This window comes from Microcaecilia unicolor, chromosome 2 (genome assembly GCF_901765095.1).
Source record: "Microcaecilia unicolor chromosome 2, aMicUni1.1, whole genome shotgun sequence".
In the NCBI taxonomy this organism is placed as follows: Eukaryota; Metazoa; Chordata; class Amphibia; order Gymnophiona; family Siphonopidae; genus Microcaecilia; species Microcaecilia unicolor.
The window spans coordinates 249,016,682-249,032,450 of NC_044032.1; the positions used below are offsets into that span (position 1 = coordinate 249,016,682).

Consider the following 15,769-nt stretch of genomic DNA (forward strand, 5'->3'; position numbering starts at 1 on the left):
AATGTTTCAGCCAAAGCCACCGCCGCGCAGAGACTGTCTGAGCCATGCCTTTAGCTGAGGCTCTCCAGACATCATACAGCAAGTCTGCCAAATAGGCTAAGCCCGATTCCAGGGCCGGCCAATCAGCCCTCAAGGAATGATCCGAGGGGGAAGCCCGCTGCACCATAGTCCGGCACGCCCTGGCCACATAGGAGCCGCAAACTGAGGCCTGCAAACTTAAAGCAGCTGCCTCCAAGGACGACCTTAAGGCCACCTCCAATCTTCTGTCTTGGGCGTCCTTTAGGGCCGTGCCACCTTCCACCGGCAACGCCGTTTTCTTAGTCACCGCAGTGATTAAAGAATCCACGGTAGGCCACAGATAGGCCTCACGTTCACTCACAGCCAAAGGATAGAGGCGGGACATATCCCTAGCCACTTTAAGGCTCGTTTCCGGGACATCCCATTGAGCCGCAATTAAGGTGTGCATGGCATCATGCACGTGGAAGGTTCTAGGCGGGCGCTTCGTCCCCAGCATAATGGCAGAGCCAACAGGGGCTGAGGGAGAGACGTCCTCCGGAGAGGAAATCTTCAAAGTGTCCATGGCCTGTAACAACAGGTTGGGCAAATCCTCTGGGCTAAAAAAGCCGCGCTGCAGAGGGGTCATCCGCTCCATCCGAGCGGGGATCTATCTCCTCCAAGGAATCCGCAAAGGATCGTTGGGAGACCTCAGACACGCTGCCCTCATCTACATCGGAGGAGACAAAGTCCTCCAAGGCCTGGAAATCAACCCGAGGGCGTTTACCTCTGGGAACCTCAACCTCTTTATCAGAAGAGGGAGCAGGGGCAGCGTTTTGCATGAGGAAAGCCTGATGCAGCAGCAAAACAAACTCGGGGGAGAAACCCCTCAGACTGTGCACTTCCGCAGCCTGGGCAACAGCCCTAGACGCACTCTCAACCGGCGCTCGCAATAGCGGGGGAGAGACATGCTGCGCATCCAAAATGGTGTCCGGCGCGAAACTCCGTGAAGGAGCCGCGCGGGAAGAACGGCGCTTAACTTTAGCCGCTTTTGTGCCGTCGCCCAAATTAAGGGCGTTCATGGCAATGTCTCCAACCTCAAGGGCGGCCCCGAAGAAGCCGTCCTAGCCGCGTGGCCGGCCAAGATGGCGGAGGCGAGGAGCGGGGGATGGGCGTTTATGGCGGGAAAAAACCGCCACGCCGGAGGAACGACCGGGACATTCATCGGTCACTAAACTATCACCCATCAAGGGCGAATCAGGTTGTAAAACCCCCGCATCCCCTCTAGAAGCGCTCCAGCGATCCGGGGAGCGACCCTTTGCGCCCTCGCCCTCCGACGCCATTGCCACGAGGAGAAGAATCGGGGAACCCCCTGCCCGCTATAAAAAGGTAAAATTACCTGCTTGCCGCTCCGAGCTGTAACGAACTGGTGTCCCAGTGAGTAGCTGCAATGAACGTTTAAAGAAACGTCGAATTAAACGCCTTTAAAGACGTTTAAAAATTTTTTTTTTTTTTTTTTTTTTTTTTAAACGGAGCCAGCGGGAGGGGGGAGAAAAGGAGGGACCTGGCACCACCAGGTTTGCACTTGCTCAAAAGAGCCCTCAACCCCAGGCCTCAACAAAACCTAAGGATTAGGCTTGGAGGCCTAGCCAGAGCTGCTGCTGTGTGTGACCACCACCTGCTGAGATAGAGAACATACTGAGGAGTTTCCGGCAGCACATGACCACATATAGGGAGGCAAAAGTTTGCTCTCTATCTCCACCTGCTGGTAGATGGACACAACCCACCAGTCTATGGATTGATCAGCTTGATGATATGGAATAAGTCTTTAATCATATATACTGGTGAAACACTGCTTGAATGGACCCGACACGGTCCGTGTTTTGGCGCACAGCGCCTGCGTCAGGGGTCGCAAGGAACAGCTGACAACGTTCGGTGGTATTGTGAAAACAATACAATTTGAATGGTAATGTACTGATACACTGACTGTGAAGGACTGTGTTTCTTTAATCATACTCTCCTTTATTTTTGTGGGTGAAGGGGAGCACACGGTGTATCAGTACATTACCATTCAAACTGTATTGTTTTCACAATACCACTGAACGTTGTCAGCTGTTCCTTGCGACCCCTGACCATGTCGGGTCCATTCAAGCAGTGTTTCACCAGTATATATGATTAAAGACTTATTTTCCCCCCCTTTTTTTTTTTTTTTTTTTTTTTAAGGCCCTTGGTACTTTTTGTTTCGTTTCTTGGTTTTTGTGCTTTGCTCCCTCTCTCTACTCCGATTACTAGAAAATAGTTTAAATCTTTTCTGGCAATTCAGTCTGAAGCCTTCCCTCCAGATGCTCTTATCAATATATTCAGTTGATCTCATGCCTTCAGACAAATAAATTTATACCTGCTGATCTCAGTGAGGATTGGGTTGTAGAGACTTTTTGCATTGTATTTGCTCCACTTGTACAGCGTTTCATATTTATTGACACTTTCAAGATGCTGAGTCCCATAGGTGTTTTGGCATGGAAAGGCTCTGGCAGGCAGAGGTTGATGAAATTCTTGTACCGCAATTTGTGGCATTTTTGGACTCGCTCTCAGTATCCCAGTCAGCCTCGATTACTTAGTCTCTTATTTTTGGCTCGCCGGGCATGCTAGAAACCAGTAAAAGCTACCAGGGCAAATGCCTCAGTGCTCCCAGTCAACAACTGACTTTTTTGTGTTTAAGGAGTCTCACAAATCTGTGAAATAGAGATTTGAAATGCTGGCCATCATCAGATGGATGCAGCATGTCAAATTAGTGGAGTCTTTCGGCAGAAGCATGTGAAGTTTTAAAGCTAAGCGCCTTTGAGTTTTTGAGACAATGCTTAAAAGAAAGTGATTGAAATTTATCTTAGAAGTTACTCCTTAATTACAGGAGGTTTTTTCAGCCTATGATTATATTGAAGCCATTGATAGCCTGAATTGAGTAAGTCTTCATCCTTGTGATAACCCTAGGCTATTTCTAAGTAAATGCAAGAGTGTGGTGCATTTACCTTTTTTGTATTTGCTGAATATTTAGAATTAAAGATGCACAGGCATGGCAGAGCTAATGCTGAATTTGTGGTGTGTGAGAGAGTTAGGTGTAAGAAGAAAGTGAACCTACTTCATTGAACTTGATAGCTTGCCTCAACAAATTAGGTGAAGGATGCAGGTTTGTAAAGGAATCCAACAACTGCTGCTGCTTGCCTAGAGGTGAAGAGAGCGTGACTACTCCTCAGAGCAGAAACAGCCAGCTGTAGCTTCAGTAGTCACTCTGCTGCCAGCTAATGTCTGACTGACTCCTGCTTGTCATGGGGGAAAAGGCCCATACTAAGTTGGTTAAACTACTATTTTAGGGACCCTTTTACTAAGCTGCGTAAGCGTCTACATGTGCCAAAATTGAGTTACCACTTGAATACTGTGTGGCTCTTAAGGTAGTTTCATTTTTGGCGTGCATTGGATACGCGCAGCCTATTTTCTGCTGCGTACCAAGTGGCTTTTGGCACGTATAGGTCATTACTGCCTGGTTACATGACTTAACTGCTAGGTCAATGGCTGGCGGTAAGGTCTGACCCAAAATGAACATGCACCAATTTTCATTTTGCTGCACGTCCATTTTCGTCAAAAATTTTTTAAAAGACCTTTTTTAGAAGTACGCTGAAAAATGATTGTGTGCACCCAAAACCCGCGCCTACAGTACCACAGGCCATTTTTCAGCACACCTTAGGAAAAGGACCCCTTAATTCAGTGTTGGGGGGGGGGGGGAGGGGAATAAGACAGACAAATGTACAAGGAGGCTGCACATATTTTTGTTTTGGATGACTGCCAGAACTGAGATATCCACAAACATCTTAACATGGATGACTGCCCGAACTAAGATACCCACAAACATCATCTTAACAATCCTGTTAACAGCAAACTACTTTATTCAACAATTCTTAAACTTTAGTCTGACACCAGTGCATAGTCACTTTATCAAATAACTCTGCAAATAGTGCAGTCAGGAGAACACTTTTTCTTCTTACCAAAATACTCTGTATGACAAAGATTCTGTTTGAACTTAATATAAATTACTTCTTACATACACAGTTAAGATGGAACCATGTGCTATAATACAGACTTTAGTTCACCACCATCTGGAAAATTTGTAATTTCACTTTAGTGTTTTATTGCACTAAGTCTCAAGGCAGCACAGACAGCTAACATGCAACCAGAGGGGTATAATCAAATTTACCATTTAACTCAGGCACATGATATGCATAGTAGTGGAGGGTGGTGAAAACACACAATTAGGCAGCTATGAAAAATTGTAATCGAAGTACTGACAAGATTTTTCTAGCAAATCCTCTTCCTTCCGCAGCTGGGCTCCAGTTTTAACATAAGTAAAGCTGGATTTGCTGACATTTTAAGACATATCACAGTTAGGTCTTTAAAAGAATAGCGGGAGAGGGAGGCAGGACCCCTCCTAAAACAATTAAGCATGTGCTCTCTGCATAACATTGTTGCACATTTTAACAGTGGCCTCTGTCTTTTTGAGGTATCCCAGGTTGTTACAGTGGTATTACTATCAAAAATATGCTATTTATGGCAATTGTTGAACTGAAATTTGCTGAGATATACTACAACTGCATTCCCTTGTGATCCAAGTTCCAGGCTCCCAACCCAAGAGAGTTTCACTGGTTGGTCATTCTGTCTGCACTTGGTGCATGGGAGATGTTTCTGCAGGGCTGGGGTACTGAAGTTCCTCTCCATCTCTTGTTCTACAAGCCCAGGGTATTGCCAAAACAGTACCCGGTGGACTCAGAAAGTGGTACAAAGCAGGGGTTCCTGGCTGAAGAACTCAAAATTCAAGTCTCTGGCCATCAATTCTTCTTCCACATCTTCTAATGCCCACTGATGATCCACAATCTCCAATGCTTCCCACTCAGCCTGTGCAGAGAGAAAGAAGTGACTATACAGAGTACATAGAGGAACACTTAGGCTGGGACCCTGACAATGTATCTGTAATTCTTTCCTTTTACCAGTTCACATACTGCTTTGGGTATGTATGTTACAAATCACAACAGTAAGTATACTGAATATGGGATACATCCACACTATCACAGATTTGGGAGTAAATGAAAACCAGTATACCTGCAACATCTTTGTTCCTGATATTCCAATCAAAGTCTACAAACCCAAATAAAGATCATATAGCACTAGTTACCAAACCCATCCTTGAGAGTCCCCAGCCAGTTAAAGTTTTCAGGATATTCATACTGAATATTCATGAAAGATCTACATGCAGTGAATGTTCATTGTGGATATCCTGAAACCCTGATTAGCTGGGGAACTCCCAGGACAGGATTGGGACCACTGCCATATAGTGATCATCTGTCCATCCACATTAGCTACTAAGCTTACCAATCCCCTCTTCTCTATCACAGATCCTCTGTTCTTGTATTATGCTTGCTTGAATTCAGATACTAACAGTCTCTATTATCCTGAGTCTACCCCCCTTTCACCCTCATCCTATCACCCCTTATTTCAGAGCTTTCTCTTAATTGCAAGAGGACTGTTTCCTGTGCATTTATGTCTTGGAGGTATTTAAGTGTTTACATTTTAAGAGATGTTTCCCAGCATTCGTTCTGCAAACTTTTGGAAGCGTACTACAGTACATATGCATGTCTGCCTACCTAGTGTGCCACACGGAACCAGGGCAATCTGCTGTTTTCTTTCCATCTTCTGCCTTTTCAGTAGCTCTGAAAATTTTTGATTCCTTTTTGTGGCATGTAAGTGCCTATGTGCAGGCAGGTTATTCCTCCCTTTTAGTATTTTCCAGAACTTTTAAAGTTTCCTTTATTTTCCACTGCTCACTTGCCCCTTAGGCCTTGAGCATCTCAGCTGAGTATTTTTTTTTCATCATAATCACTTGATTTCACCTTGGCTATTCTTCCCATGCCCAGTGATTTTAGAAAGTGCTTTCTATGCAGCAGGACCATGTCCCTCACTTACACCCATAATTGGTGCCTTTGATCTTTCTTCTTGTAAAAACTGTTCCAAGATAAGTATGAAGGGCCATGAAAAACAACACAAATGAATTTCTGGTGCAGAAAAGTCCAGTCTATCAACTTCAGCATTAGTCCCAGTGGCTCCCAGAGCTTTGCCAGACACTGGAGATGGGATGGCATTGAAGAGGTCTCCGCCTAACTCGGCCATCCTTCAACTGCACCCTGCAGATGAGGAAGGATTCATCTTCGTCCTCATCAATGCTGAGGGGGCATTGACATCAGTCTCCCTCGAACCACAGCAGCTAGAGCACCATGGTATCGACATTTGTACCTGAAGTATCCATACCATGAGAGACCCTCTAAAGAATCAGCAGCTGCATCAGCCTCCACTTTGCCCCTGATGCCTTTGAGGGGCATAGCCATTCCACCTGGTCCACAGCTTTTACCAATGGCTGACCCTGAGGAGTGGATCCAGACCATGCTCCATGACAAGATGGGCCACCTTCTAACTAGACAAAATGGTGTGGTAGAAGGGCTTTGATGCCAAACCTGGCAGTGCTCCAACCCATTCTGGAGATCCATGCTCTGCCAAAGCCTAAAGGGGTGGTGGAAATACCTATTGCGTTGGTGTTGTCCAGTCCCTCAGCACTTTAGCCAGAGCCTGAACAGGTCAGTTGATGGAGGCAAGTGCAGACTCAAACTTTCAGGGAGAAATATTTCTCTGAGTGACTGACTACTTCTAGGACCTCTCTCCTAGGAGGGGGGGGGGGGGGTGGTCTCTTGATATCTCTTCAGATCCCTCTTACACATTGGAGAAAGTCTCTCCCTGAGGAACTCTGTCATAAAGTTTGGTGGGAGATGGCAAAGTCCATCCCCTTTGATTTGAACGTTGAGGATCAGCCCAGGGCTGAGTTGTTAGACATACTCACTTTCAATACGCCTCAAGGAAGCTGTAACAGTGCCTGTGCACAGAACTCTTACATCTGTACAGATGGAAAGGAAGAACCCTGATCAAAAGTTCCCACCTTTGAGAAGCTTCAGCTGACCATTCCATGAGAGTCGTATGCTCTCACAAGACCCAAGAGCTCCAACACATACTCATGGGGGAAGGATGCTCAGGGCCTGGAGTCTTTTGGGAGAAAGGTGTTTCAGAATACAGTGCTAACCTACCACATACATTATCAGCACTGCATGAGCCTGCATTTGTGGAACTTGGTGTGCGTTGTAACAGAATTTGCAGACACTCTACCACTTGAGAAAGGTGCAGCGTTCTACCAGCCAGTAGCCAAGCAGAAGGAGTGCAGAAAGCACATGGTCTGGGCAGCCTATGATGCTTTCAATATGGCATCCAGGGCCTCTGCCATGGGATTTGAGATGCACAGACTCGGCTGGCTGTGTGCTTCAGATCTAGAGCCTGCGGTTCAGGAGAAGCTGGTGGATGTTCATACTGGATTGATGGTCTTTTTGGCAGTAAGACGGAAGAGACCACTGACCTCATAAAGAAGCATACTGATACTATCCATTTACTTTAAAGCCCGTTCCTAGTGCACCTCCTCCTCCAGCAGGTATTCGGGCAGAGTCCAGAGGAGGGTCTCTCAAAAGGTAGGCTCCCTCCTTCCCCTTGTCCACCCCAAGCTGCCCAAAACTCCCATTCATGCCAGCAGAGAGCTCAAAAGTCCCAACCGGCTCCCTAGTTGAAACAGGATGGAGTTTTGATTGACTCAAAGAGAGCATAGCCACAATCAAAGTACCCATTTCAGACACCTACTGCTAGGAGGGAGGCTAAATCTTTTCCAAGAGCATTGGCCTATTGTAACCTCAGACTAATGGGTTCTGAAAATACTGTGAATGGGTTACAACCTCTAAAATTGCCCAGTGAGTACATCAAAATTAAGCTTGCAGAATTGCTTACTCAAGAACTCCCTTACAGGCCAAAGCAGTCTAACCCATTCCACCAGGGGGAAAAAGGGCAGGGATTTTATTCCATGTACTTCTAGTCTCAAAGAAAACGAGGGAATTTTGTCCCATTCCTAGACCTAAGGGCCCATTGAAGGATGGTTTCCCGTGCTTCATAAAAACAATTGGTTCTCTCTCTAGACTCAAAGGCTGCCTATACCCACATTTAGATACATCCTCATCAGCTTTCCGAGTTGAGAAACACCACCAGTACCGTCTTCTGGCATTTGGCCTCATGACAACTCCCACAATGTTTACAAACGCCCTAGCAGTAATCACAGCATCACTATGCAAACTGGAAGTGCATGTGTTTCCATAGCTGGACAACTGGCTGGTAAACAGCACATTAAAGGTAGAGATGCAAGAATCCAAGTGCAGGACTATTTATGTGCTAGAGCTATTAAGGTGTATTGTAAACTACTTCAAGTACCACCTTATCTCAACACAGCAACTGGAGCTTATAGGAGTCCTTCGCACCTGGCTTAGACCAGTGCTTTCCTTCCACACCAGCATATGGAAACCTTGGTTTCCATGGCACACCAAGTTTGTCAGAGCTAGCTGGTCTCAGCTCAGCAGATACAGACTACTAGCTTTTACAGTACATGTGACACCCAGGACATGCCCAATGGACTCTAGCTTTTCAGTGGTCTCAAGCCACGGGGAACCTAATAGATGCCACCAGTGTTACTCCTTCTCTCAGGAGCTGTGTTGGTGGATGATTTGAGACAGTCTGGCTAGGGGACTACCATCCAAATTCCTCCCCTCTACAAGACACTGATGACAGATGCACTCCACATGTAGGGTCAGTGGTCTGCTGAAAAAAGGCTGTCCCATATCAACCTCCTAGAATTATGGGCCATTTGGAATGCTCTAAAGGATTCAGAGATCAGATTTTGAACCAATTTGCCCTTTGCACCTCCTGTGTCAGGAATCAGTCAGAATTTGGCAATGGGCTATCTCCAATGGGATGGTTCTTGGAGCTACTTATCTACTAAAAAAGAACAATTGTCACAGACCGGGTGAGTAGGGTTATTCAAGCTCAGAAGTGGTCATTCAGCCTGGACAACAAAGTTTCCTGTGATGCACCAGACTGGAATCACATAACAGATTAGCCTTGGATACCTTTCTCCTCTACAGGGAAGGGCCGTTTGTACACCTATCCTCCAAATCCTCTCCTAACGAGAGCTCTTCTGAAACAACAAGATTGGGTAACCATGCTCCTCATTACCCCATATTGTTTGGTATAAATTGTTTAAAGATCAGCTCGGTAAGGGTTCACCTTGGTGCAACTGGATCATATCATCACTACGTCGAGTGTAAACCCATTTTTAGACTTCAGTTCACTTCATGCAGGACATGCTCTTAAACTTCCCATCAAACCCCTCATGAAAGCTCCTTAAGAGCCACTTGACACCTGTCATCTGAAATACTTGACATGAAAGGTCTTGTTTTTGGTGGCGGTGACTTCAGTTCAGCCACAGGGTTAGTGAGCTCCAGCCTCGAGTAGCCGATTCTCCTTAGACAAGATTTAATCACGACAATAAGTTTCTTCCAAAGACAGTGACAGAATTCCATCTTGACCAGTCGATTGTTCTACCAACATTCTTCCCAAAACCCTATGCCCATCCTGGCAAAAGCACAGTGCATGCTTTAGACTGCCCAAGAGTCTTGGCCTTCTAGCTGGAGAGGACTAAAGCCCATAACTGCTCCACTTCCTTAGGAGTTGAATTCTATCAGTTATTGCATTAGACTGTGATGGTCCCACGTGGCAACAGCAAGTGAGAAGATGCGTGCACGGCCAATGGCACACTTCCAAAAGCTTCCAGGAAGAATGCTAGAAAGCATCTCTGTGCTGGGCTCTGTAGGATTACATCACCCACCTGTAAGAATATATGTCCTGCTGTCCTCAGAGAACATCTGATACATGTAACTTACTTTATCATATCTTCTCTACTGCAGATTTTCTTCCAAAGTTGACATATTTTAGATTTAAGGTCTGTCCCCATATACTTTCTAACAAAGCCTACTACATTGTAGTAGCTAGTCCGTCTTCCATTCCACCTGCTTCTCAGGGAGCAGCCACAGCAGTTGTTGCATGAACAAAAGCTTACCTTAAAGGCTTTGTTGGGGTCTGGAGGCATTGCCATAGCTGCACCTGTCATCTGGTCCTGCATGATTCGACTCTGGTCTGCTGCTGCAAATGAAAAACAAAAATGGAGTATCATACACTGAGGGTAGCCCAACATTATCTGCCCCCATCTCAAAATGGGATGGATGGTACACCTATAAAACACACACGCATATACCCACTCATCTGTAAATTTTAACCAGGAACTCACTTTCTAGTACCAAACTGTTTTTTTTTTTTTCTTTTTGGAGTGTAAAATATGTCTTACCTGATAATTTTCTTTCCTTTAGTCATACCAGACCAGCCCATACTAATGGGTTATGTCCATCCACCAGTGGAAGGAGAAAGAGAAAACAAATAGTTCCAAGCATTTCATCCTTAAGGGCATTGTGCAGTCTGGAATGTTCAGTATTTTGAATAGCCAAGCAATCTTGCCCATAGGTAGAAATTGGTAGCAGGAAAAAGAGTTGGCCACTCATGAAAGGAGGCAAAACTCAATCGATAAACAGAGATAACCCTGACCCAGGAGCCGGACGACTCTGATGTGCTGAAGATGGAATCTAAGAGAAGCAACTGGTCTGGTATAACTAAAGGAAAGAAAATTATCAGGTGAGACAATAACTTTCCTTTTCATCTATACCAGCCCAGTCCAGACTAATGGGATATAGCAAAGCAATGCTCCCTGTCTGGTAGGAACCCCAAAACTGAGATACAGGTGCAACAGAACTCATCATCGAAGAGACAAGCGCACAATAGGAACCCCGAGAAAGGAACGCTGACTGGGGATCTGTAGAAAAAAAACCAAGATGTGCCCACAGAAAATGTAGCAAAACACAAGAACATAGGACACCTAAAGCTTGGGGGATGCTAAAGAAAGGCACCCGTCATAGCAACCAGGGCCCCCCCCCCAAAAAAAAGAAGTGAACCAACACCAGCCAGCGAACTGCACTGCTAGGTAGCATCAGATACTTGCTGTCCAGATAGGGCTGCTGACAATGCTACCAAAAACTCCTGAGTCCCTAACCTTGAAGGAAAACAGCATAGCAGAGAGCTACAGTCCCAAGATCTGGATGGCCCCCTGGGCATGAAGGAACGAGCCCATCACACAACAAGAGGGACTCAGCAAGGAAAGCAGAATAGCGCATGACAATAGAAGAAAAGAATACTTTCTAAAGAGGAGGAATGGCACTCTATCCAAGAAGAGGGCAGCCTGTACAAACTGAACCGAGCAAAACTGGATACCCAAAAGTAAGAACAGCACAGGGTCTGAGACATACGGACGCCTCACCAACCTTGAAAAGGTGTGCGAGTGTCCATAGCTGAGTAGCAGCTGTTCGGGCAAAGATACCAGGAAGAGTGGGAATCCCAGATGAAAGGACAGATACCACATGTGGTATCCCAAACTGGTCACAGGGAGACATAAGGCAGCAACCCTGAAGTATAAAAGAGGGAGAAACTGCCCGTTGGAGTACAAAGGCATGTTGTGTGTCCCCCCCCCCCCCCCCCCCCCAAACCTGCAGCATGCAGGAACCAAAGGAAAAATATACAGAGCAATACAGAACTGATGAAATTGAGTCACACTGCAGGAGCTGCAAAAGGGTGAATAGAAGGTAGGTTAAAAAAAAAAAAAGCTACACCTGTGAAGTAGGGACAGAGACAAGACTGAGTCGTGCAGACCAGATCAGTAGCTCGACCCTCCCCTAGGGAGGACACCTTGATCAGATCCCCTACTGCACTCCACCTTGAAGATATATACCGAGAGGCTGACAAGTCGAGCAAAACACAGACCTGCCTGAAGATCACCGATGGAGCTCCACTCAAACTAGTGGAGGAGCCTTGCTTAAGCTCCAGTGATGGAGGAAAACTCAACAGCCAGAAATTGAGTTGCACTTTGTCATCAGCAACAAAGCTGCTCCCACTAAGCAGGAATGGAGATGGATGGTCATACTGGGCATCCAGGGACAGAGCCACTCCTTGCACCCTGAGAAGGAGTCGTCATCTACCTCTAAAGAAGTAGACTGTTCCCAGCGCCAGGGCTGGAGACGGTCTCTACATTCAAAAATGGAGCCCCAGCGTCCAACCAGAGAAAAATCATGCTACGTATCCCGAGACGAGGTTGATGTGCAGCCAGAGACAGGAACGCGCTCTAGATCAATATTGTAGAAGCAGAGCTGGAGACATGCTGAACATACAGAGGAGGAGCAATGCTCCACAGCCAGAGATGGGAGCCGCACTCTACTCCCACAGGAGGAATCATGCCGGAAAAGTAGAGTCAGAGCTATGCTGGATGAGCAGAGGAAGAACATACTGTACATGTCTAGGGGGGGGGGGGGGGGGGGGGGAAGCTCGAATTCCAGAGAAAAGAGCTGTGGCTGACCTCTAGAGAAGACGGTGGGCTCCATCCAAGGATGAAGTCATGCTCCACAGCCAGAGATGGAGGCGCACCCCACTGGCCATGCTGGGACCGTGCCCCACAGCCAGGGAGGAAGCACTGTAGAAACAGTAGAAGCAGAGACAAGCTCGACATGCATAAAAGAAAATGGGCTCCCAACAAGTAATGGCATTATGCTTCACAGAGAAGCAGGAGCTATCTACTGCCCACAGGAAGAATCAGTGCTCCACATGCACAGAGGGTGCCTGACCACTATGCAACTAAGAAGTTTACCCTACAGCCAAATACAGAGGAGCCGCTGTACGCCTAGGGACCAGGCATGGCGGTATGTCTCCCCCCCCCCCCCCCCCCAACCTAAGAAATCCCTCTCCAAAAGGAGAGAAGAGAACATTAATCCACTACCAACAATGTTAGACTGCTCCTCAGGGCAAAAGATCTCTGCTGCCTACCCAAAGGAACAGTGAAGAAAAATTCTAGAACCACTCAACGGTACGAACTGGAGCAGTGCTGGCAGCAAGAAGGAACCAGGCACTAAAAGAATGCTGACCTACTAAAAATCAGGAAACAACTTCAACAGAAAGGGAAAAAATCTCCAAGCCCAGACAGGAACCCATCTGGGACTGACCACAGGAAACGTGTCGCCCCAGTCAGAAACACTGTAGGGAACTAGGTCTGTCCTGGAAAGGATATACTTGCTGTGCTGTAGTGTTCTTCCAGGACTCCAGCTGAATTTAAGATAGTGAAGCCTCATAACATTCCCCAAGATGCCAGAGAGGGAGCTGGTATGAATGGGTGTCACCCCAGCTGAAAAATGAGGGACCTGGTTTACTGGGTGTCATCTAGTCCAAGCCAAACTCCAGGCAATCAGCTATAACCAGTGGTGTGCTGGAGCCGGCTCGCACCGGCTCGCAAGAGCCAGTTGTTAACTTTGCTCGGCTCTTGCGAGCTGGTTGTTGAATTGTGTGAGCCGGCTCTCTTCCTCCCTCCCAATCTGGTCCCTTACGTCAGCGACTTCATGAATTCTTCGGGGTCACTGTAAGCGCTGACTCTCCCACGCTGGCGCTGCAGGTTCGCATTTAAAAAATGGCCGCCGAGACTTCAGAGGTGGCCTCACGAGACTTGTGCCGAAGTCTTGGAGGCCGCCCTTGTAAGTCTCGGCGGCCATTTTAAATCGCGAACCTGCAGCGGCCATTTTGAATCGCGAACCTGCAGCGACCCCGAAGAATTTGTGAAGTTGCTGACGTAAGGGACCGGATCCGGAGGGAGGGAGTTGAATTCCCCGAACTCGGGAGGGGGTGGCAGGGGAGAGAAGGGAGTCGCTGGGCATTTGTGAATGGAGGGGAGGGGAGAGAAGGGTTGCTATAGGTGCATGCAGGGCAGGGGAGAGGAGGGTCTCTGCTGGACATGGGTGGATGGAGGGCAGCGGAGAGGAGGGTCACCGCTGGACATGGGTGCATGCAGGGCAGGGGACAGGAGGGTCACCGCTGGACATGGGTGGATGGAGGGCAGGGGAGAGGAGGGGAGAGAGAAGAAATGCTGGACATGGATGGAGGGGAGAGAAGAGTGAGGAAGGAGATGAGATGAGGGAAAAGGAAGAGAGGAGAAAAACTGCACATGGATGAAGAAAATAGGCAGAAGCTGAGGACCAGAAATGAAGAAGAAAGGAAGAAAGAAATAAATGGAAAAGGAAGCCCTGGAAACGGAGTTAAGAGGACAGATAGCAGCAGAATCGGATACTGGGCCAGCATGATCAGAAAAACAGTCACCAGACAACAAAGGTAGAAAAAAAAAAATCATTTTATTTTCATTATAGTGTTTGGAATATGTTCACTTTGAAAATCAGGTGCTCAACATTAAAAGTTTATATTTATTTACTTATTTATGGCATTTTATCCCACATTAAACATGAATTAGATTGGAACCTGGGATCATTTAATTTTTTTTGCCTGGAGAGAGTAATGCATTGCCCCCCCCCCCCCCCCCCCCCCCCCGGCTATAGCCAGCTCTGCAATTTTGGGGGTCGCCGAGGTGGACCGGGGAGAGAGCCTGTTAAAAATTTACCAGCACACCACTGGCTATAACCCCACACACACACACGCCTCCTGGGAAACCCAGGGTAGACAGGAGTAACTAGACAAACACCAAACAGAGCTGCACAATCTGTCCACCATCTGCTAGGAAACAGAAAAAATATTGAACATTCCAGGCTGCACAATACCCTTATGGGCAAAGTACTTGGAACTATGTTTTCTCTGTCTCCTTCCGCTGGTGGCTGGACATAACTCATGAGTCTGTACTGGTTTGGTATAGATCACAAGGAATTAATATTATTAATGAAGGATAGTTCAAATAAATAGTGTCTGAAGAAGAGGAGAAGGAGAATGTTGTTGTCCCTAAATACAGTTAGGGACCAGAAATAAGAAGCAAGATGATAAGAGTGGTTTACCCAAGGTGTCAGAGTCAAGAGTCAGAGGGTGAAAGATATGGCTGAATGAGGATAGGGGAATTCAGTTACTCACCATTGTCCTGTCCCAGCAGCAGGGTATACATGCTGCGTAACCCAAAGACGTTCAGGAAATACCAGGAGGCCGAACTTACCCTGCAATCCAAGAGATGGACAGTCATAAATACAGAACAACATGGAAAGACTTGAGGCAGGATTTCTCAGGAAATGCAGTAACAGCCTAGCCGGCTGCTCCCCCACCTCCCAGCAGAGTCCTACAGGTCTTACCAGGAAGCATCAAGGGACAGCAGCTCAATTCCACGCTGTAACATGGGCTTGAAGCGCAGTGTTAGTGGAAATGGGACTTTAGCTGAGGGAGAGAAGCACAAACATGCAGTACTAGAATGTATCCATGCCGATCATACATCCTACATACCTATCCCTCTTCCTCTCATTAGTAGACTGGGTGATCACCTCAGATTTGGAGGACTTCTCAACTCACCTTCTTACAAATCACAGCCCTTGCCCTCTCCATGGAGTTGACGCCAACTCTGAGGTGATCACCCACAATCTATCACTGGTATTAAAAATGACTTGAAACTTATAAGGCTGAAGATGTTCGAGAGGATCATACTGACTACCATATCATTGCATAGGTATTATGTGCTCCCATTAGTTAACTCATTTATCCTCCAATAACAAGCAAATTATGTAGTCCTGACAAGTGAGTGATATCTGACAGTGCCAGAGACTGGACAAAATTATAAAAGAACCTTCCTAGAACACTTACCTACCTGTGGGAGCACCTGTGCCAGCATTGTCAGATGAGGCCAATTAATTTTATTTTCCACAAA

At 46.7% G+C, this 15,769-nt stretch overlaps 1 protein-coding gene across 1 annotated transcript in view; it reads right to left on the reverse strand.

Annotated features, from left to right (window-relative positions):
* Positions 1–3,909: 3,909 nt before the first annotated feature.
* Positions 3,910–15,769, reverse strand: part of LOC115463416 (ER membrane protein complex subunit 3-like) — a 45,825-nt gene continuing 33,965 nt past the window's right edge. The window contains exons 5-8 of the mRNA XM_030193885.1: positions 15,204–15,285; positions 14,992–15,071; positions 10,064–10,146; positions 3,910–4,935 (exon numbers count right to left, since the gene is read on the reverse strand). Of these exons, the coding sequence (XP_030049745.1) occupies positions 4,807–4,935; positions 10,064–10,146; positions 14,992–15,071; positions 15,204–15,285 (374 nt within the window). The 3' untranslated portion in view covers positions 3,910–4,806. The remainder of the gene's footprint in view (positions 4,936–10,063; positions 10,147–14,991; positions 15,072–15,203; positions 15,286–15,769) is intronic.